General features: G+C 39.8%; 1 protein-coding gene across 1 annotated transcript; it reads left to right on the forward strand.

Moving 5' to 3' along the window:
- Window positions 1–235: 235 nt before the first annotated feature.
- Window positions 236–20,295, forward strand: KATNA1 (katanin catalytic subunit A1). The gene is made up of 11 exons (XM_054162719.1): window positions 236–307; window positions 4,915–5,089; window positions 6,393–6,550; window positions 8,982–9,165; window positions 11,306–11,427; window positions 12,760–12,865; window positions 13,211–13,369; window positions 14,442–14,568; window positions 16,097–16,231; window positions 16,479–16,605; window positions 19,973–20,295. The coding sequence occupies exons 2-11, from the start codon at window positions 4,919–4,921 to the stop codon at window positions 20,169–20,171; spliced, it is 1,488 nt and encodes a 495-aa protein (XP_054018694.1). The 5' UTR covers window positions 236–307; window positions 4,915–4,918; the 3' UTR covers window positions 20,172–20,295.
- The last annotated feature ends 3,134 nt before the right edge of the window (window positions 20,296–23,429 follow it).

Here is a 23,429-nt window from a genome sequence, read left to right on the forward strand (position 1 = left end):
TTGAAAAAAACAAAAATTAAAAAAGGCTCATCGCTGTCAGTGATAATGCAAAAAGCCCCAAACACAGTCGCATTCTGCCTGCCCGGTTGTGCGGACCTTCACCCCCGCCTACCGCAAACACTGCAGCTTTCCTAAGCTGGAAGTGACGCAGCCGGATTTGCCTTTAAACTGCCGGCGGCGGCAGGAGGAGGCGGGTAAGACTGGAGGTGGAGTTAGTGCTGCGGGAGGAGGAGGAGGAGGAAGAAGCGGAGGGGTCGTGGCTGCTGGGAGCTGCCGCCGTTGCCGTGGGGCCGAGCTCTGAAGAGGAGTAAGTGAGTGAACAGGGTCCTCTCCGCCCGGCAGCCGCCCTCCGTCCTGGCCGTTGCGGAGCATCGCGGGGCTGCGCGCTGCCCCTGCTCGGCCTGAGGCGAGGGGCGACGCCCGCGCCCCGCCTGGCGTGGGCCACCCTGAGGGGAACCGGACACTTCTTAATCCGGCTGGGTGGGAAGAAGGTTACGGCTCCTATTCCGCGGCCTAGGGGCCTAGCGCTGCTTTGGTCGCCGTAGTGTTTGCTGTCATGACACCTGTGACCATTGCACCGTGCTCGTCGGTCTCAGGCCGCTGCTGTAGCTTACACGTGCTCGGAGCCGTACGGGGCGTCGCCATGGTGTCCCAAAAGTCCCTGCAGGTGTTTGGCTGCTCAGCCACTGGGGAGCCAGACTAGATGCGCTGCCGTGTTACGGCACTGGTGGTACTGGTTAAAGTGCTGAACTTGGGTTCGTACTTCTCCATTCTACTCTTTTGTTGTGGGTTGGTTGAGGGGTTTTTGGTGGTTTTTGTTTGTTTGGGGTGGTTTGTCTTGGTTTGTCTTTTTTTTTTTCTTTTTTTCACCCTTTAAGCTTTTATAGTTTTCAGAGAGAAGTAATAGACATCAATTCTGGATATTCAGTCTGCTGCAGAGCCTTCTAAATTTTCTGAGATATGTGTTAATAGAGCATTACCCATCTAAAAGAATGCAGCCCCTATGTAATGGAGAGTAAGCAATATGATTTTTTAAAAGCCTCTAGAAAGGTTTAGCCTTGAAAACAGAAAATCATCTACCAACAGTGTATCTAATGGGTTTTTAATTTTTTTATGGTGTTTTTTGTAAACAGCTGGATATGGTTATGTTCATGGTTGCTGGTGCTTTTTCTTTTGCTACCGTTACAGTTAAATACAATAAATGGATGAGAACCAGTTTGTTTAGTATCCCGTGAAGTCTGGCAACTCTTCTCTTTCCCAAGTAATTAACACATCACTTGTTGATACCAAATGTTGCAATGAGTGGATGTTATGAAGAAGAATATTAAAGCTGCAAAGGAAGTTGGAGGTGATACAGGCCACTGTGTCATCGGTAAAAATTGGTTCCTGAAAGCTGTTACTTTAGGATTTTTAATTTTTTTTCCTATTCTGGCTTGCTGAGAGAACTTTCCAAATTTTGTGTGGCTGCTTTGATGTCAGAGCCTGTATAGCAGGCTGAAATAATGGAAACGTGCACATTATGCCAGAATGCAAGTTTTGGCTTAGTTCAGACATTAAGGTTGGACTGAAGGACTCTTTGGAAGTATTTTCTTTGTGCGCCTTGTCCTGTTCTCAGAGTCAGCAGAGTACCTGATGGGTCCCTCAGAATAACTGCCCTCTCAACATCTGCACATTGAGCTATTCTTTATTTTATTTAAAGTCATGAGGGATTCCTTTAGTTTCAGATATATGCAGTTATAGCTTCACAAATGTATGAATGTGAGCAGAATTACTTACAGTAGTTCCTTACAATAATTCCTTAAAGTCATTCTGGAAAACAAGGCATATCTCCAGAGTTTTCTTGATAACTGTCAGGCTGTTATATTCAAAATAAAGTATAAAAACAAGTTATGAAGCCTCCTACTCAAAAGTTGTAGGTATCTTGAACTTTTGTTAAGTTTCATCCCCAATGCTCTGGTCTGGTCCAATTTCTAGAAGTATTTTAGATATTTGGAAGCAAATTATAAAATGCATTCTGTTGCTAGAGCTGAGTTAATTTCGTGGCTTTCTATTGTGTTAATTTCAGAGAACTATATATACTCACAACTGGTGTAGAGTGAGTGTTCCTATCCTGAAGCGTGTCTGTACACAGTGTGGAATTAAACTAGAAAGACAAAATGTTTGGGTTAGGTTCCCTATATCCTGTTCACTGTAAACTTTATGAGCTTGTTGCTATTTCAATTGCTGTTAGAACATTGATCACTGAGCATGATTCATGGAAAGGTCATAGGTGATAAGTGTAGCCTTGCTGCTTTGACATCCTGTTACATGATAGTACTGAGCGTTTGTAAATACTTTCAAATCATTTAGTGGAGGATTAGTTTTGAGGGCTTTTAATTCCTTCAGGTATGGTTAATTCTGGATTTGTGCGTATTCACGCCTCTCCCGCATGAGTGCTGCACGCTACTTTGAGCTGCTACAGTTCAGGATGACTTTCTGCTGCAAACTTTAATCTGGTTTCAAATTAGTACTCTTGACTCCATTCCCCCCCCCCCCCCCCATTGAAACTGCTTCAGCACTTTCAGTTACAGGTACTTAACTGCATTAATGTATCAGCTCCCAGCGCTGCCAGCATTCAGGTGGCAGCAGCAGTGGCATGTCCAGACGTAAGCAGAGCCAGCAGCTTTTTCTGCCCCACTTGTACACAAGAGTTTGTGTTTGGAAGACACTTCAAGCTCTTTGCTCTTATGACTCACCATGAAGCAAAAAACTGCTTGTTTTTCTAGTTTAAGCTAAATTCTCTTGCATTTTCAGTGCCACTGCTAAAATGGATAGACTCCTGGCATTTCTTATTTTTGTTCTTCTGCTGCTTCTGTCACCTGAAAATCATATTTACTTTTGTATGTGTGATACTGCTATTTTGGTCCCAAGCTTTCATACCTTTCTGACTTAGCCTTTGTAGGACTTTTTTTTTTTTTTTTTTTTAATTCTTGCTGTATTCACATTTCCAGATCTAAGTTACTTTTACAAGCTGGGTTTTTTTGTTGTTATTGTGGTGGTTGTTTGTTTTTCTATTCTTTTTTTTCCCCCCTGGATTGTTTTACAGCATTTAGTATTTAAAAAAAAAAATAAATTATCTATTCTCTCTATTTGAAAGTCTAGTTTAGCTTTAGTAACTTGCTATTACTTGATTTTATTAGCATCTTGCTCAACTTGTGATTTCAGTAGTGTTAGTCATCAGTTTGAATTCTCAGGAGAGGCAAACAGGTGTATCTGGTAGGATGAGCAGGAGTGGAAAAGCTTGCTCCTAAATATGACAGGGGAAACTTTGGTAATATCTGTGTGATGATCCATATGGCATTTGACAAACATCTTCAAGCTTTTTTTTTTCCCTAGGTAAAACCTAACAAAGCTCCCAAGTCAAATCGTGTCTCCAAAGCCTAATTAGCCTGGGATATAGCAGTCTTTGTAGTCACTGGTCACATTAACTCTATCAGCTTGTAGACATTGTGGCCAGCTCAGCAAGACTCTGGCCAGAGTGAGATTATATAGTGCAGGTTCTTATGATAGCAGATTTCCGGCCTCAACCCCACAGGCCCCTCTCCATGGATGGGTGTGGGCTGTCAGAGGCCTGTCGTCAGCTTTGTAGCTGATAGAGTTTTGCTGTTTGGGCTGAAATTTTTCACGGCAGCAATCTGCTTCAAGAGTTATTGGGGAAGGAAGAGGAAGGAAGCAAAAAGCAGGTTATGTTGGCTTAGGAATGGATCAGCTGTGTGTCCAAGCATGCAAAATTACTTAGAAAAAAGAAAAATGAATGGAAAATTTGTGCTTAGCAGCCGCTTCATAATAAAGGGCTAATCTATTTTAGCCTATTCTAGATATCTGCTGTAGCAATAGGTTGTCTGATGTGTGCAGAGTGTGGCTTCTGAAACTTCTGATAATGTGTCTGAATTTGACCCTGACCTGGTCTTGAAATGTGTTCAGTCTTAAGTCTGTTTATTGCGCATGTGAATTTAGTACCTCTTACATTCCTTAAATAGTTGATCTGTACCAAGTATGCTTCATCCCAGGGCTTAGCTCTAATTGCGTGTCTGCAAGTGCTTCTTACTGGCGCTGGGTACAGGTACCGAAATGAGAGCAGGACGGCTCTCTTGCAGGCATGTTTATTTGCTTATTTTAATGGGGTTTGTGCTTGGTTCTAGTAAATTAGGAGGAGTGTGGGGAAATTTTTTGCTATGCAGGTGGACACAGTAGAGGTATCTTGGAGAAGAAGGGAAAGGGATATATAAGTAACAGATAAGACTATAGGATGACTGCTCCATGGGCAGTGATGACTGTAAAAAATAAATCTACTGTTTTTACTTTTACTGTAGTTATATCAATAATTGAAAAGCACAGAATCTGCTAATGCTACAAAGTGGAAGTGGTTACAGTCCCTGATGTTTGCTAAAAAAAACAACCTAAAACAAATTACCAGTGGAGAAAAGTAGTGTGGTTTGAACAATATGTTAAATAAAGTGGGTAGCTGCCCATTAAATATTTGATTGTGGCCTATCCTTACCTCTCAGTGATAACTTAGCAGCTTCAACATTTTTGAAGGAGTTTAAGTGTAAAAATGTAGATGATAGGAATGTGCAAGCTGGCCACAGAAGGCTTGCAGCAGTATGCTTGAATGTGCATCTCTCGTGTGCGCTTTTCAGCAGAATCTTCATTGCATGAAACGATTCTATGAAGAGTTTAATTTCCAGTAATAGAGAAACAATTATGGGTTTATGAGGATAACAGTTGTTCTAGGACTTTTTTCTAACCAGTTTGTTTCCATGTTCTGATATGCCAAATGAGGTCATGTGAAAAGAGCTGCAAAAATTTCTTCTAATCTGGGGATTCTTGGTTTTTTTTCTCTCAGTATTTCCTTTTTTTTTTTTTTCTTTTCAGCTTCATGTTGAACATGAGTCTTGTTATGATCAGTGAGAATGTAAAGCTGGCCCGTGAATATGCCTTACTGGGAAATTACGATTCTGCAATGGTCTACTACCAGGGAGTTCTTGACCAAATGAATAAGTACCTCTACACTGTCAGAGATACCTATTTGCAACAGAAATGGCAACAGGTAAATAGTACTTTTCTGTGACATTTTGAGGCAAAAGCATTTAAATAGCAAAACTTGCCTCTCTTAAGGTAAGCAAAAGTATGAAAACACTGTTCCCTGATGAACTATGCTGCTCTTGGTCAAGGGTTATGACTGGGTCAGCCACTAAATGGGTGGTGAATGTTCTCTTATTAATCCCTCTCCCATCCCAAAGGGAAGAGGAAAGGACTAAGGGAGAGAGGCTTTCAAATTGGAAAACTAAAACTACTTTAATGACAAAATTAATTAAATTTAAAAAATAATTAAGAAAAAAACAATCCCAACCCCTCAGACGACAGAAGTTCCAACTAAGTGTCAGATGGGACCCAGAGTCAGGAGCTGGATTCTGGAACTCGTGGATCATGATTGAAGGCAGAACAGACAGAGCCCTGCTGGGACACCAGCCATTGATGAAGAGGAAGAAGAAAACTTTGACCTTTGCGATCCCTCAGTTTTAAACCAAAAATGACACCTACAGAATGGAATACCTCGTTGGTCAGTTTATCAGCTGGGGTGCAGCCTCTGCACCCCTAAGATAATACATGCGATTTAGTAGTGAGCTTACCAATCCTTGCTTCTAACTAGAAACATCAGTATTACCACTGCTCGAAGCAGATGCTGTCTGCAAAAATATGTTGATTTCAGAAAGTGCAGTTACTGAGGGGAGGCTGAGCTGAAAAAGTAAAATGGCTGAACAGAATCAGTTCTGTTCTAACTCAAACCAGGACATTCTTAGAGGCTTTTTTGTTATTATATAGACTTACTGAAGTCTTTATGACAACAACAAACAGGCAATGGAACACGGTCCTGGAAAGCCAGTATACTCTGCCTTGTCATCTTCCTGCTAGTCAGTGCCACTCTTATGCTGAAGTTTTTTAAGCCGGTGTCATTTTGCTTAGTCTTATTTCCCTCTCAGTGTTTTAGCAGTGTGACCCAGATCCTTAATAAAAATCTGAGTTGTGGCTACTATGACAATTTATCTTTAACACAAACTATAGTGGTTTTTTTATTGACATTCAGTCTTAAGTTGGGCTTTTTTCTGTCATGCTTGTTTAATATGGAACATTATCAAAAATCCGTTTAGTGTTAAGTCCAAAATCTATGTATTTATTCTTCAATGTGCTAAGGAAGGCAGAAGATCCTTCTTAAAATCCGATGTGCGTTATTGTCTGTTGGAGTAGAATTGGGTAGCTTGTGGGACCTTGTGGAATCCATCCAGGCATTACACAGGCTTGAACAGAGGACTGTTACAAAATTACTTGCCTTTTTTTTTTTTTTTTATCAGGTTTGGCAGGAGATAAGTGTGGAAGCTAAGCACGTGAAAGATATAATGAAAACACTAGAGAGTTTTAAACTAGACAGTACTCCATTGAAAGCTTCACAGCAAGAATTACCAGCTCATGATGCAGAGGTCTGGTCTTTGCCAGTTCCTGCTGAACGAAGGTAAGAGGAAACCTGAAGACCTAAAACAATGGGTATCAACGCAAATGTGCCTTGACTTCAATATGTTCATGTTTCTACTTGTGTAATATACCAGGAACTTGTTACCATTTGTGGTGGAGGAGATAGCCTACTTCAGAATGTTCTGGAGCTTTTATCTTGTGGGGGTTTTTTATGGGTGGGTTTGTTTGTTGGTTGGTTGTTTGGGGTTTTTTTCCCTGACTTAAGATGAACTTGCCATTCTGTGGAAGCCTCTAGTCCTGAGTTGGTCTTCTCATCAACTTCAAAATTATTCTGCATGTAGCTAATATGAAAAGGAGAAAAAAGTTCTATACAGAAAGAGTGATTGCCCATTGGAATGGGCTGCCTGGGGAGGTGGTGGAGTCGCCATCACTGGAGGTTTTCAGGAGAAGACTTGATGGGGTGCTTGGGGCTGTGGGTTAGTTGTTTGGGCGGTGTTGGATTGGTTGATGGGTTGGACGCGATGATCTTGAAGGTCTCTTCCAACCTGGTTTATTCTATGTATTCTATGTAAGACATATTATCAAAGTAACAATAAAATCTAGAAATGTCCCAAGTTCAGTCCAAGGTGATTCCACCTTGAACAGCAAGGTGATTCCCTGATGTCCTTCCTGAACTGACCAGTTAGGCTAGCACAAGAGGGAGGGGTGGGAACAAGCAACTGCAGCCAAGCCTGCCTTCAGAAGTAATTTGAATTATACTGGGTTAATGTCTGTGTATTGAACACCTTGCAGTGTGGTTTGGCAGTGTAACCACTGCTGAAAAGGACAGTCCTACCCTCCACACTGGCTTGACTGTTTATCACTTTTGTCTTTGTTGGCATTGTTAGCAGCTTCAGAGCGCTAAACTGGTGAAAATAGACTTTGTTATGGGGGGACTTGTGTCTTTGTGTTTGGCTTTTGTTGTTGGTTTGGTTTGATTTGATTTTCCTGAGATTAGCTATCTGAACTGGTTCATTTGACAGAAAGTGCCGGTTAGATCAGCTTAACTGCTGTCAAACTGTTCTCTGAGGTTTTGAACTTACTTACAAGCTGTTTCTTGCAGAAGGATGACTTCAGTCTTTTAGGGTATATTTTTACATTTTATTTTAACTGTTTTATTTTAAGCCTGCCCGTTGAAAGACATGGGCCTCGTGTGAGAATGCAGTTTCTGCTTATCTCATTTGATGACTTTGGAACACTGCTAGCCAATTTCATTCAAAACTTCTGGAAGAATAGTCAGGGAAGCAGAGCTTTTCTAATGTTTTGAAACTTTCTGGAGAAGAACTCACGCTTCCAAAAAAATGCAAGGTTTGAGAGAACCATTTCTGTTTTCTTGCCAGATGGTGAAGTACTGAGTAGTGGTAAAAACCCACAGTAAAAACTCAGGACATGTTGAATTGGGATAACCACAGTAAATACCTATATGGAGATAACATAGCTTACAAATTTAGGTGGAAATTAGATGTTTAATCACACTATTCCTCTATGTTGAGCTTAAGGGTGGAATTCAGAGGTGGCTAGGTATGCAGAAGCAAAGCTGTAGGTTGGTACTCCACCTGGAGGGTGAAAGGATTGTAATAGTTATCATCTGATCGTATTTATGTTGCTTAATATGCGTTTCACCCTGAAGAGGTGTGTACAGTTCTGACGAATTTGCTGCTGTGAATCAAAGACAATTTTTATGAAGGTATTGGATCCTGTTAGCTTGAATAATGAGTCAGAATGAATCTTCTAGCTCAAGTAAACACTTTCCAGACCAGTGTTCCATTTTCTGTTCTCTAGAAATATCCCTGGACTTAAACTTGACTGATACATTATTAATTTTGGCATTTTACAGAGGCCCCTTGAAAAAGCATATGGAATATACTCCTTAAAAGTAATGGATTTGTACATGGAAGAAATTGAATTAAAAAGTAAATCCATAATGCCAGTCATGATACTGATTTATTTGTGCTTCTAAAAGCAGTCTAGTTTCAAACAACTGGAGGCCTCATATATATTTTCTTTCCTAAGAAATGAAAAGGAAGTGAAAATACAACTGTCATTCCCTAAACACCTTTCAGTCTCTTTGGCTAGGAAACCAAGGATCATTGTGACTAGGGAGAAAATATACTGGGATGAGACTTCTATTTATTTTCTGTTTGTTTGGGGTTTTTTATTCTGTTTATTTTTTTTGTTTCTAAGCTCCATAATAGTGGGATTAATTTTAGTTATGAAATAGGCGAAGCAAGGGGCTCGTTAAGCAAAGGATCCCTGAGCTTCAAACAAAGGGAAAGTGAATTTTAATGACTATCTAAAAATACCTGTCTTGTTTCTGATGTATAAATTTTTATCTTGAGCAAAATAATTCTTCAGTTTGTAACTGCTTGATTTATGTAGTACTTACCAGTGACTTTACACTAAGGCTTTTTGCATGTGTTACAACTAATTAGAACTTCACCAGGACCCAGAAAACGTCAGTCTGCTCAGTGCAGTGATTGCAGAGGTCACAATAATCGTATAAGTGCAGCTGTCAGAGGCCCTCACCGTCCATCCTCTCGAAATCCCAACGACAAAGGGAAGGCAGTCCGCGGCCGGGAGAAAAAGGATCAGCAAAATAAAGGAAGAGAGGAAAAGGTAAGCTTGCAAATTAGTTGGCAAAGTTAAGAAACTCAGTCTTACTTTCTTAATACTGAATGGAAGGTCAGACCAGATGATCTCTGGAGGTCCCTTCCAACCCCTACCATTCTGTGAGTCTGTATTATAAAATTGGATATCTAGAAAATACTTATTTTGTTCAAGTCAGCATGATGATTTCACAGTATCACCAAGGTTGGAAGAGACCTTGAGGATCATCGAGTCCAACCTGTCTCCACAGACCTCATGACTAGACCATGGCACCAAGTGCCACATCCAGTCTCCTCTTGAACACCTCCAGGGACGGTGACTCCACCACCTCCCTGGGCAGCCCATTCCAATGACGAACGACTCACTCGGTGAAGAACTTTCTCCTCACCTCAAGTCTAAACCTCCCCTGGTGCAGCTTGAGACTGTGTCCCCTTGTTCTGGTGCTGGTTGCCTGGGCGAAGAGACCAACCCCTTCCTGGCTACAACCACCTTTCAGGTAGTTGTAGAGGACAATGAGGTCACCCCTGAGCCTCCTCTTCTCCAGGCTAAACAATCCCAGCTCCCTCAGCCTCTACTCATAGGGCTTGTGCTCAAGGCCTCTCACCAGCCTTGTTGCTCTTCTCTGGACACGTTCAAGTGTCTCGATGTCCTTCTTAAACTGAGGGGCCCAGAACTGGACACAGTACTCAAGGGGCGGCCTAACCAATGCAGAGTACAGGGGCAGAATGACTTCCCTGCTCCTGCTGGCCACACTATTCCTATTCCTAATGCAGGCCAGATTTGTATCTCACCGTATAAGGTATCTTTGCTTTACCATGATGAATTAATTAGAAAAAATCTAAACAAACAACAGACTGGAAGTGATCTGGTAAATGCAGCATTGTTTATTGAAACTTGCAAGTAGTCGTTTTAAACTATACCACTGAATTACTGAAACAGACCCTGATGGAGCTCATTCAAATGGGATATCCTTGGTCCTTCAGTTGCTTTCATATGTTTTAGCTTGAGATTGACTCACCTGTTCATAGCATTTCAAGATTAAATAAATCTTAAAGGGGAACCATTACTTACTATTTTGTTGATATCTGGTATGAGTTTCAAATTCTTTTCAGTTTAAAACAAACCAACCCCCAACATACTCTGCGAGAGAGATTTATTTATCATCTGTGATCTGTTCTTTGCAATCAGAGTGCTTTATTTTTCACTTGTGCTCTGATCTCCATAAATTTAGCTGATGACCAGAGTAAGAGATCATACTGAAGACACTGAATTAATGTAATATCTATGTAATAGTTTGTTAGTTTCAGCAGCCTTGTGTTGTGCTGTAGTGGGTTGACGTTTCCCCCAGCATTAACTTTTAAGCCAGACCAACTCAGTTAGAAGCAAATGAAGCTGTATTTAGAAGCTAAAACTACCACATGTGGCAAGATGTCATGGCTTGTGGGTATAGCATAAACTACAAGGGTGGAATTGTTTACTTATGTAAGGTGCTACTTTTACTAGGAGCTAAATTACATTGTGTTTGAATGATAGTCCTCTCTCCCTAAGGATATACCCACACACAGACGGGATGTCTTTCTTTTTTACAGTTGTTCTGTCATCACCAGTGGTTGCTGTTAAATATCTTATCCATGTTTCTCTATCAATTAATTAGCTCTTTTTTACTTCTGTGATTTTCCTGCGGACCACCTTTGAGCATCCTACATATGCTTTGGGTTTTATCCCATATATATGGTAGATTTATGACACTTAAAGGATTTGAGATGCTGTAGCTCAATGTGACATTTTCTGATCCAGGCTCATGTGTCCTTTTCACCTATCCAGCTACTGTCTCAGTTTTTTATTTCTGTGGGACAAGAGGTGAACACTGGGATAGGTATATGCTGTTTTGATTACCTTCTAAAACAAAGAAAGTGCAACTGTACAGCATGCTGGCTTTAAAGAGAAGGAAATGGGACCAGGGCAGTATAGCAGCTTGAGTGAACTACATTGATCCTGCAGTGTAGCAGTAATTATGGATACTTTACATTTTTCTTGCTGGTTTATGTCGTTACTTTCTAGAACTATGTTGTTGCTGTGGACTTGTAAAAAATCCACTGGTAGCGTAACCATTGTTATGTATTTACATTGTTATATCTTTTATATGCAGAACAAATCCACATCTGAGATTTCAGAGCCTGAACCAAAGAAATTTGATAGTACTGGATATGATAAAGACTTAGTAGAAGCGTTGGAAAGAGATATCATTTCTCAGAACCCAAACATTCGATGGTAAGCTTGAATAGTGCTGCCAGTTGTTTTTTTACCTTACATGGTATGACAAGAGTGAAGTCTTTTAGCCTATGCTTACATATAAAAAGTACCTACATGTTTTCTTTGCCCATTAAATAGGCAAGTAAACTTCTTGTGTAATTGAATATTCTTAGAATTTTTGGTTTCCACCCATAGCTTCATAGAATAGTTTGGGTTGGAAGGGACCTTCAAAGATCAGTTAGTCCGACGCCCTATCATGGGCAGGGACATCTTTCCCTAGATCAGGTTGCTCGAAGTGCCACCCAACCTGACTATGCAAACCCTTGCAAACTTTTCTAAGAGTGCTAAAATAATTTTTTGAGATACTCTTTTGCAAGATGTAAGGTTCTAGTGTCTGCCAGTGTCTCTTCATATGCTACCTAGGAGCATACCAAGATAGAAGAACAATTAACAAAGAAGTTATGTCAATATAGGAACCCTTTGAAATCTTGCTGGATGTGATGTGACTGCCATGTGCCATGTACCTTTACATAAATGTGTTAAATATTAAACCTTATACAAAGATTGCTTTGTATTCCAAATATTTCCAAGCTTAGGTGGTTTTATGAGGATTAAACGAGCAAAAAATCTTCTGGCAAATGAAGCAGGCTTTAAAAAAAACCCAAAACTGAACAAACAACTATATACTTGCAACTGTCATGTATTTCAGTTTAGTATGTAAATACATGTTTCAGTTTTTATATTGAATCTTAAACTACAACTTCAGCTTTGAAATTAGTTATATAGATATGTTTTGAAACCAAACTATTACTTGGGCACATGCTGATAAGTGGAATGCCCTGAGAGTTACCCTCAAGAAAATAAAGCCGGCCTATAAAATATCTAAGAATTAATAAATTTGTAACTCTGAAAAAGAATTCTAACGGCTCTTTTTATTTCAGCTCCCTTCACTAGTCTTCAGTAAATGGTTCTTGTAACAGTGAAAGCTGGTATTCAGGTCTCAGGGACAGCCAACCTCTCTGCAAAAGAAGAAAGCATCATCTCTAACGAGCAGAAGTTTAACCAACTTGCCATATTCTCCTTATTCTATCTGTGAATAAGAACAAGGATGCTCTAGAGAAATAGTTACTGTCTTGCCTTGCTTTAGCATCCAACTGGAATCTACCAGCTGTATGTCAATGTAGTTGTCATAAGCTTTTGCCGCTAGAACATAAATAAATCTAACTCATTTTCCTGAATTAGGAAAGAGCTGTTATATAACGGTAAGTTTAATTGCATATTGTTTTCAGCTGTGGACTGATTCTTTCGCAGCCTGTCTGAAACTGTCAAATAACTTTCCATTCTTGACAGGGATGACATTGCTGATTTGGTGGAAGCCAAAAAGTTGCTTAAGGAGGCTGTAGTTTTACCAATGTGGATGCCAGAGTTTTTTAAGGGAATTAGACGACCGTGGAAGGTATGAAAAAAAATGTAATCGTTTGCTCATGAGTAGGATTCTGAGATTGGATCTTGATGGAACAGGAAATTTCAGGTGTTCTAGGGTTTATTTAAATCCTTTCCACTTTTTAATAATGCTGTTTACGGTAAAAGTACTAACAAAAGAAAGATGTCATCCAGATAAATCCACTCTGTCTTCAGCTATGTTGTTGCAAATAAGCAGTAGTAATTAATTGCTTAGCTTTGAATAACCTTTTAAGGAGAAGTTTCTCTCTAGCATTTTAATATTTTAGAATTGTTTTAATAATGTAGTCATCTGTGTTTTGATACTTACACTAAAAACGGTTCTTCTTCATTTTAATAGGGTGTGTTGATGGTTGGTCCTCCTGGTACTGGAAAGACCCTTCTGGCAAAAGCTGTAGCCACAGAATGCAAGACTACTTTTTTCAATGTTTCTTCTTCCACACTTACCTCAAAATACAGGGGAGAATCTGAGAAACTTGTTCGTCTACTGTTTGAAATGGTGATTGGAGTTTCTTAGCCTAGATAATGAGATAAGTAGAATTGCTTCTGCAACAAAGGAAGCCTTGCCATAGTTTAGAATTCATAGCATACATAAACAGCTCTCCAGGCTTCTGAAACTTCAGGGTTTTATGATCTGGACATGTACATTCAAGAAGATCTGATTGATTCCTAAATAGCTTTATAAATACAGAAAAATCAGGTTGTCACTATTTTCAGGGTTGGTTTGTTACATTAGACATAGCTTACTATAAGCTGGTGAACGCTGTAGACTGGAGATGGAATTTAATTACTTTCTGGGTGAGAACTTTCCTTAGGCTATGCATGTTTTGTTCGTTGTCGTGGGTGGGTTTTCTTGTTCGTTCGTAAAATAAGTGCACTTCCAAACTGTAGTTGGCTTCAGAGCACATAAGACTTGACATTGGCTCAGAATACATAGTCTTTTTTTGAGGTTGTTACCAAGTTTACATGCAGTGTTAGCTAGAGTGGCCAGTACTGAAGGGGGCAGTAGAGCTGTGATTACAGAAGTCAGGAAATACCATTTACAATAAAGTTTGATCACGTTAAATGAGTTGATATCATGCTATATCAATTAAAATTGAATGCACACAATGGACAGCATCTTAACTGCTGTAGGAAAATAGCTTTTGTTATTTGATCTTTCTTGTTTTCAGAAAGATTAGAGTTACTTTGATCTGCCTCTGAACAGGTTCCTTATCTCAGTGCTAGCATAATGTTCATCCCAGCTTTGAGTTCTTATTCAAGCATTCTGTGATGACTGTGACAGCTACAAATGTTACTCTTATTGTGTAAAACTGCACTTAGCTTATTAAACATTTGTTTATAGCATAAACAAATACAATACTTTTCCCCAAAACTGATCAGCTCAGATGTTTCTAATGAATGCACATCTGCTCTATAGTTGTGTGCAATGGTCAAGGAGAGGAAGGTTGGGTATTGTTTGATAATTAGGAGCTGATTGGGGTAAATGTGCCATTATGCAATATGCTGCTGTTTCTTAAATGGGAGTATGCTGCCATTTCAGTTTCTGCTTGATCTTTTGCTTTCTTTAGGCTCGATTTTATGCTCCAACAACTATATTTATTGATGAGATAGACTCTATCTGTAGTCGCAGGGGAACGTCAGAGGAGCACGAAGCTAGTCGACGTGTGAAGGCAGAACTGCTAGTTCAAATGGATGGTAAATAACCTGATTGCTGGGAACTACTGGACTGCAGGAAGCTTGTGAGAGGGTGGGGAAAAAATAGAAGATCAAAACTTCATTCTTCAGAAGAAGTTTTTCTGAAAACCTTACATAAAATTGGGGTGAAAAGATAGAAGTGCACTATTGGAGCTGTCAGAGTCGAAGGAAAAAGGATACCAGTTATTTAACAATCACTTAGCATCTGAATAATGACCTTTTGTTGCTGACTCAGAATAACTAAGATTCAGTGGAAAATACTTTTTTCTCTTCTTCAGTTCCAAAATCTTGTATTAATTGATTTTTTTTTCAATCTGTATCTAGATATTGCTCACTTCTCCATAATCAGGTAAAAAGTGGTTCAAAAGAGCTGTCACCTGTTGCAACTTAAACTTCAAAGGCAATAATTACACTTAATTTCTTTAGCATCACTTTTTTTTCCTCTTGTAAAGATACAAATAAAAAATGGAGGCATTGAAGTGTTTGGGAGAGTTGGGTTTTGTTTTTAAAACACTGAGTTCATTACAGCTATTTGGTCAATATTTCACTAAACAGCAGTGTTTAAAAATAGGTAACACTGTGCAAAGCTGCTACAAAGGCATCCCTCTTATACTCTGGTTAGCAGGGAGAGGCAAATGAGTGACTGAAAAGAGCTAATTTATGGAATAATATGTGATAGAATTCCATGAGTCAGAAGATTTGTATATTTATTTCTGGTTCTCTGATGTTGATACCCTTTTATGTTTGTCTCTAAATAGCAGCCGAGCTGTAACACTGTTCTCATAACTCAAGTACGTACCTAAGCTAATTTTATTAGTAACAACTGTTTGAAGTCCTTTTACTTGAGTGTTCATAAAAGGTGTGTCGTATGCAGATTTTCAGGCAGACTAGGTAGAGTGGCTACTCCACAGCCCAGGCCTACAAGCAGAAAATAGTAAATGCAGAGAACAGCAAGTTTAATGAAACTAACTTCTTCATACAGCAGCTCTTTCACAGCACTTTAGAGACTGAGGTATTCTCTCTGCCTCTGAGAAGCTGTGAGTCAGTCCACCAAATTTAAACATACATCTCAGTAGTTTGTAAAAATCTACCTGACATGTGAAACATTTAGCCTGAATTCAGAAGTGAAGAAACTTTGCAGGGAAGTCGATGCTGCTTTGGCATGGCTGTTAGTCAATACTGCTGAGGGGGCGATGAGGGGGGTTTTTTTGGTGTGGTGATTGGGTTTGCATTGTGGGGGGTTGGTTGGTTTTCCTCATGAGGTGTTACAAGATGTTGATGTGAAAATTCAAACAATATGATGTCAGAAATATAAAAAACTGTTGTAAAACTGTTCCAGCCATGATAGAAACTTGCTGATCTTTTCACTTGCAGGCTGTTGTGTAGATGAAAAGCTGAACTCTGTTGCACGTAGCAATTCTCTTGTGCACGGTGTAGCTCTTTTAATATTACACAATTGTGGACGTTGTTCTCTCTGTACATGAGATTTCACTAAACATACATATGGTTTTACTTTTCTCCAATGCAGGTGTTGGAGGAGCTACTGAAAATGATGACCCTTCCAAGATGGTCATGGTACTTGCTGCTACTAATTTTCCTTGGGATATTGATGAAGCCCTAAGACGGAGACTAGAAAAGAGAATTTACATTCCTTTACCATCAGGTATGAAGATCTGGGAGAGGGTTGATTTGAAAAGACTAAAATCTAAACTTTATCAATATTCCTTTAGTTTTGATCATCTGATTTAAAAATCTAATTGATACAGGTGTGCAAATTAATTTATTAACTCAGGCCCAGGTTAAATCTAAACACTGAACATTTACCTTTGTAGCAAGAACAGTGTCCTTTTTCTCCCCTCTTGTCTTCCAAAAGCAAATGGTATAGACTCAATTTTCTATTTTCTGATTAGCAAAAGGTAGAGAAGAACTCCTAAGAATAAATCTGCGAGAGTTGGAACTGGCTGATGATGTTGACCTTGCAAATATAGCTGAGAAAATGGAAGGTTATTCAGGTGCAGACATTACCAATGTATGCAGGTATGTTAAAATTGCATCATTTGTGTTACTGCTGCTACAAACTCTTGAGAACTATTCATAAAGTAACTAATTTACATGATTAAAGTTGTTGGATAAAACCAGACTGTAACTTGATTGTATGGCTAAAAGATTGAATACTTCATTAATGTTTACCTAGGTTTCCATTTTATATTTTCATGCAATAACGATGATAAAGAGCAGTTGCAACACAGTAATCTAAGCAAGGTATGATTTAGGTAAAATTCTGTGTTCTTTAATATACACTAAATTCCTTGCATGAGGAATATCCACAGGATGGTAGGCTTTAACTTGTAGAGTTGCAAGTCACTCCACTGAGGTTATACTACTTCAGCAGACCATCTTATGTGTATGAGGTGATAGTGGCAGAGGCCAGGATAATTAAAGGGAAAATGTGGCACGTTCTTCTGTCATGACACAGAAAAGGTGAAGCAGTATTGTGTGACAGGAGGAGAGCTTTGTACTCAGCACATTGGCTTTAGTGATGAGGCTGGCTTAAGTTTCCTTCCAGCTCCTCAGTATTGTTTGTATACAGTCTTTTGCAGACATAGTCTATAAACTGGATTCCTGAAATAATCAACTAAAAATATGTTCTAACCCTTCCCTCCAATCTTGCTTTTCTTTCAAAACTTGAGAAGGGGGAAGGAAAGGACAGATCTTTTAAGAGACTAATAAGATGCTGTTGTCACCTAATAAGCACCTGTAACTGTTTTCAGGCTTTGGAGGTAGTGCCGAAGTGTGTGGCAGTGCAAGGCTTGAGCTCCTGATTGTGCTACTGCCACTGTTGTGGGGCTGTTCTTTGAACAGGATAAGAGAACTGTTCAAGATTAAAACAACCTCCTCATTACTTTCCTTAAATGCAGATTCATTTCTTGCCTTGATTCCTAATACAGCTCTGCAAACACTTGTCAGCATAGCTGAGAGGACAGTATGCTGTGCTGCAGGGATGAATGCCAGTAGTCTGTACGCAAAACTGTCACCAAAGGCTCTGTCAGCAGAGTTGCTTAAGGCTGAACCGAGAGTTTGAAGCCTCAGTACTATTTCGTGAACCAACCTTACACAGTGTCTGGGAAAATAATGGTATGTTAGTTGCTCTGAATCAGTGTTGTGCAGATTTTGTTTCATTTTTAGGTCTGTGAGATGAATTTGTGGTGTTCTTTTGTTCAGTCTTGGTGTTTGTTGTGCTCTGAAAGCAGTTTGTGGTAATATGTTCATGTTAAATGAATGAGAATTTATCTGGTCTTCTGCTTTCTGCACATGAGCATGAGCTACAATTTGTCTCCTCTGGCCTATTCAGTATGTGTCATTTTTAATTAATGTTATCCTGGATACCAGTACGTGTGTTAAAAAGTCAGAATACTTGTAATTTTGGTCGATAAATTTCATATAGGTATGCACACACACAGAATTGCTTTTTGGTTTGTAATCAAAGTCCGTTTGCACAAATAATCTTTTAAAAAAGCCCCTCCAAACCAGAAGTAAGCAAGCAAACAAATGCAAAAGCAGCCCACAAAGAAACATAGGAGTCTTTCATTTGTGGCAATCTCCTTAAAGATGACTGAGGTGGCAGCAACCAGGAATAGTAACTGGGGTTTGGATGTGTGGGATTTGAAATTATTAAGAAAGTACTCAGATGAGCCTGTCTGTTTGCACTTTGTTAATGGTGTCAGGAAAAACAGATCTCAGACATGATTGTTTCATTTACATTCAGAAAAAAAAGGCACATGGCTGATTCTAAAATGCTTTTGCATTTTCAGACTCGCATTATGTAAGCATAGTAACATTCAAACTTGCAGACTCTTAATAGTCCTTGCTAGCATAACTTATGAAAGAAATTGACTAAGCACTGCAGTTCACTTAAATTGTACTCCTTTCTTGAAGAATCAGAGGTGAAATCCAAAGTTTGCTGAGCCAAAGTGAAAACCAGTCAGAGCTAACAGTACATTTCCTAACAGTTGGCATATTAGCTGTGGGAAACCAAGGCGAGAATTTGGTTTTCAAATACATGGAGGAAATGGCAATTGCACATCAGGTGTGTGTATGAACTGACTTCACTTTGAGCGGATTGTAAGGGAACTGACTCCCCTGTGGGTTCCAGTGGGTGGCTTCTTACTTTTTGAATGTAGTGTTGCTGCTTATCCAGGCTTGAGAAAGCACTGAGAATTGATGTTGGAATGACTGTCACTAAAATGACTTTTCAGGAGAAAGTGGTGGCAGCTGTACTTGAATTTTGTGGGTGTGTTGAGGTATGGTGCTTATTTGGGTGGGTGGGCTGGTTTTGTGGGTTTTATTGTTTGGTTGGTTTGTTGTCAACTGCTTTCTGGAAGCAAACTAGATGCTCCCACACCCCGTTGTGGAATGCTGGCTCTTAGTTCACAAATGATGATGTGACAGAAAAGCATGGTGATATTTGACTAAGATGCAGTTAAAGCAACTTTCTGGGGGGTTGTTTTGACATTCTAATTGCTAATAGTTACTTGGTAAATTCAGGAGTCTGTCTGTTACGGTTTCCTTTAGGGGGAGAGGGTAGAATGGAAACAGAACATGTTGAAACCAGCTTTCTGAATCTTCCTAGGAAACAATGTATAAGGTTGGGGTTTTATTTCTTTGAGTTTTCACCCGTTAATACACTGTTGTGGTATCACCAGGTTTATCTTCCCATCTCTTTTACCGCTAGACAGAATAAGTAGCAAAATAAGATATATAAGCTGTATACCAAAGAATTGTCAGGAACTTTAGTCTTCTCACTGATACCAGTTTGTCACCTTGCCAGCTCCTCACCTGCTATTCCTGTTGAAATCCAAATGCAGTCAAACTTGGTGCAGCAAGCAAAGGACACATTTATAAAGACAATACAGAAGTTTGAGGAGCTACGGTCTGGACACACTTTGTAGGCTAATGTTTAGCTGGGAATGTACAGGTTGGAGCTAAGTACTGTTGACACCTGTGTCTTTGAAGTGGGATTACTATTTGGACCAGGAAACAGTAAAAATAACTAGCTGCTTTGTCTGTATGTCAGAGGAATGAAGCCATTACTTTGCCTTGTTCCTTTTTAAAACTACCATAAGCAGCAGCTGCATCATAGGCATGCAGTGGCATCAGATAAACCAGTCACTCTCCGCCAGTTTTGCCTGGCCTATGAATAGTAGCTATTCAGTGATCCAGTGAGGGTAAATCCGTGTTGGATAGCACGGTATTGTAGGTTGCACAAGCAATTGGAGATCTTCCCTTTCCTCACTGTCTCTGTTTGAATGCAACAGCCTAACTGGAATGCTCTGTTGAACCTTTCAAACAACATAACTCGCCATCTGTATTGAGTAACTTGGATCTTTCTTTGCATGCTTGGCAGAGATGCCTCATTGATGGCTATGAGAAGGCGCATTGAAGGCTTGACACCAGAAGAAATAAGGAATCTTTCCCGAGATGAGATGCACATGCCAACAACAATGGAAGACTTCGAAATAGCTTTGAAGAAAGTCTCTAAATCTGTATCTGCTGCGGACATTGAGAAATACGAGAAATGGATAGTTGAATTTGGATCTTGCTGAGCTGTCTTGTCTTGAAGAAGCCACTTTACATCTTAAAACAGCTTTACAAGTAATAAGTAGTGTCAGTGCAATTACTTTTGTAATTTAAGAGCAACAGATGTCTGAATAAATCTTTTTTTAAAATGCAAATTCTCTCTCTCTTTGAACTAACTCAGAAGTTACCCATTCTTCTCAGATGTGAAAGATATTGATACCTGCTTTGATCTTCAAGATTTTAAAATTACTTAATAGTTGTACTCTTGCATCAAAAGGTTTACCCTTGAAAAGCAGCTATTACAAGACACTTGAATGTTATTGAGGCCAGAAGTTTGGGGCTGAACCAGATTTTGTAGGTTAACATTTAGTTGTGAATGTATAGGTTGGAGCTCTAGGTACTGTTGATGCCTCTCTTTGAAGCAGGATTCCTATTTGTATCAGTAAACATTCAAACCGTTCCAGCCACTTCTATATACCTAGAGAATTCTACCCTTAGCCTCTTTCTGAGGTATTAACAAAACACCTGTACAAAGGCTGAGATTTAGAATAGCAACCCTGGGACTGCTAACAGTCAATAGATTCAACTGAAGTTTAAGCAAAGGGCAAGATCATAACTTCTTTATTAAGGAAGGTTAAAATACATCCAGCCAGTGTAAACCAATTCTGTGCAGCCAGCGGTGATGCAGAGTCATATATATAAAATCTAAGTTCTCTTTGTACATACTTGAGAAGTGGAATGTAGAAGCAGTTTTCTGAGAATGGTTCTACGGGAACCATTTAGGTCATAATTTCAGATTTTGCTCAACAGTAGTCATTGTAATTACAACATCTATCATTTCTGTCCATCTATTATGTTGGAAACACTTCTTTTAGCTAGCCCATCTCAGAGCAGCTGGCTGTAGCTTTGCTTACAGCTCAGTTTCATGCTTTTCCACAAATCAAATATGTCTAGATTTGTTTCAGATGGCAGATACAAGTACAAAACTTGCTGTGGAATTCCTGTCCATGTATCTCTTCAGGTGCTGCAAGGCAGATGGGAAGGACAAGTGCTAAGGAAAAGTTACAGTCTGAGTAGGGCAAATGTTTCCCAAGTACATATTTGTGTAAATGCTGTTACCATGAACATCTTGTTTATCTGCTTCAAATTCACTACCATGCTGTAAGTGACAGCTGGACATGCTGAAAAGGGACTTTAAGCAGTGCTCATGGTAAGACATGCTAGTAAGACTCCAACATGCAGACGGTGTTGAGAGCTCCTGAATCCCTAGGTGGACCTCACATGATGAACCCAGAAATCGGGGGAAAAAGTTCAGGTGAGTATACCTGGGTGTGCATTTATAGACTTCCATCCCCAAAATGGACAACAAATGTTCTTCTTTCCTTTCAAAAGGATAGCCATATATGTGTCACAGTTAACAAAAACATGCAGTGTTGTGAAGAATTGGGTTCTCTTAATGCTTATTTTTCTGTTTGCATGTTAAGTGTATGGCTATTGCCGGTTTCTTCTCATAAATCAATTGCAGCAAACCAAAATACCCCTGTCTGTCACCTGAGTAAGAAGGGAAACAAGTTAAGCTTTAGTCCTTGGAAGCAGTTCAGCAGGGACTAATTAGACCAAAAGTGTGATATGAGACCTTCTAAAGTAAACCTCACTTTAAAAACAGTAGGTTTAGTTCTACAGCTCAACTAGCCATGCGCACTCTAAATTAACACCTCTGTAATACATGGTATAGGGGAAAAGAAAGTGGGAGGCAACAAATCCGTGGCTCAGAAGTTTATTTGGTTTTGGAGCACAGAGCATGATGATACTTTCCCCCGCCCCACTCTGCTCCAGTGGAGTTCCTGTATGGAGGCAAGGGCCAGCATTGCTTAACTCTGTAAAGACAAGACAGACATTCCAAGGGTGCAACAGAACCAGAAAGGCTATGGTGAGAGCCACAGTTCATGAATAGCTGAGACGTTGCCTTTCCTAAAACCTTAATGTCATCCTGCAGAGTCAGGGGGTTGGGGTATGTTGAGAGGTGGGTGTTCTCAGGTTTGGTGGATTTGATTTTTTTGTGTTGTTTTTTTTCTTCTTCTTTTTCCTTTGTTTCTGGGGTTTTAGTTGGGTTGTTTGGGGTTGTGTTTTTTTGGGTGGGATATGGCGTTTGTTGGTTTTATTTAGTGCCTCTCTTCCCTTTTCTTCCTCCCAGCTGGCACCTGTATCCTTGTCAGCTCATGTCCTGCAAAAAGGAGACTGGCATGCAAGACAGTTGCTCTTTCCCAATTCTGTTAGCTGTGGTAAAATAATTTTAAATTTGCTTACAAAATGATTCAGAGTGGTCCCAGCTGAATGTCATGAGACTTAGAACTTGGGAATACCCTGTGCACTCTACAGCAAAACATTTCAGACTGGATGTTAGGAAGAAATTCTTCACGGAGAGAGTGATTGTGCTGCCTGGGGAGGTGGTGGAGTCACCATCACTGGAGGTGTTTAGGAGGAGACTTGCTAGGGTGCTTGGTGCCATGGTTTAGTTGATTAGGTGGTATTGGATGATGGGTTGGGTGCGATGATCTTGAAGGTCTCTTCCAAACTGGTTTATTGTATTCTATTAGTACTTTAACTTGTTAAGGTTCGATAGCTCCAGCTCCATAGCACAGCAATGTTGAAAGGCAGTTAGTGTTCAAAATTTGCACTGTTTTTTTTCATTTAATTTTGCTAACCTGATAGTAAGATTTCTTTCCTTGGGACTTTTAACTTTGTAGAATGCAGTAAGAAGAATATTGCTTAGCTTATGGAAATCAGCCAAGTTGTGGAGCAGTACCAGCAGCTTCAGGCTTAACTACTTGGTTATGTTGCAGCTGTTTAGAGTTAAATCTCCTTGTTGCTGTACAGGTGGTTGGTTTACAGTTTCATAAGTAGGGATGCAAAGAGCACATGCTGACAACTGCCACATTTTTGTCTGCAATTCAATTCACACTGTGCTTGCACTGTAAGAAAAGACTGTTGTGTTTCAGGTCCATCCTACTTTTTTTTGCCCCCCAAAGAAACTAAACTTCAACCTGATGCATTAATGCATTAGTGCTGTGTTTGTAAAGGGGCCAGGGTAACCCTGTTCATAAAGTCACAAACATATTGATTTCCACATACAGGGAAGGAGATTTTGTCTACAACTGGTTGAAGACTTGTTCTTGTCTGTACAGTCACCATGCCTGTGCTACAGTCTTAGCAGTTTCTCCTGTAGCCCGGGACAACAAGGACCCCTCTGCCAGGTGTTTTTTCACTACATGACATTCTTAACT

The sequence above is a fragment of the Dryobates pubescens genome, chromosome 6, assembly GCF_014839835.1.
Source record: "Dryobates pubescens isolate bDryPub1 chromosome 6, bDryPub1.pri, whole genome shotgun sequence".
Lineage (NCBI taxonomy): Eukaryota > Metazoa > Chordata > Aves > Piciformes > Picidae > Dryobates > Dryobates pubescens.

What these genes read in the sequence shown, in the direction of transcription:
- KATNA1 (XM_054162719.1), top strand. Translation starts at nt 4,919, where the DNA reads ATGTTGAACATGAGTCTTGTTATGATCAGTGAGAATGTAAAGCTGGCC. An exon ending in TTCGTCTACTGTTTGAAATG is followed by an intron (nt 13,370 to 14,441) that starts GTGATTGGAGTT and finishes TGCTTTCTTTAG; the next exon opens with GCTCGATTTTATGCTCCAAC. An exon ending in ACTGCTAGTTCAAATGGATG is followed by an intron (nt 14,569 to 16,096) that starts GTAAATAACCTG and finishes TCTCCAATGCAG; the next exon opens with GTGTTGGAGGAGCTACTGAA.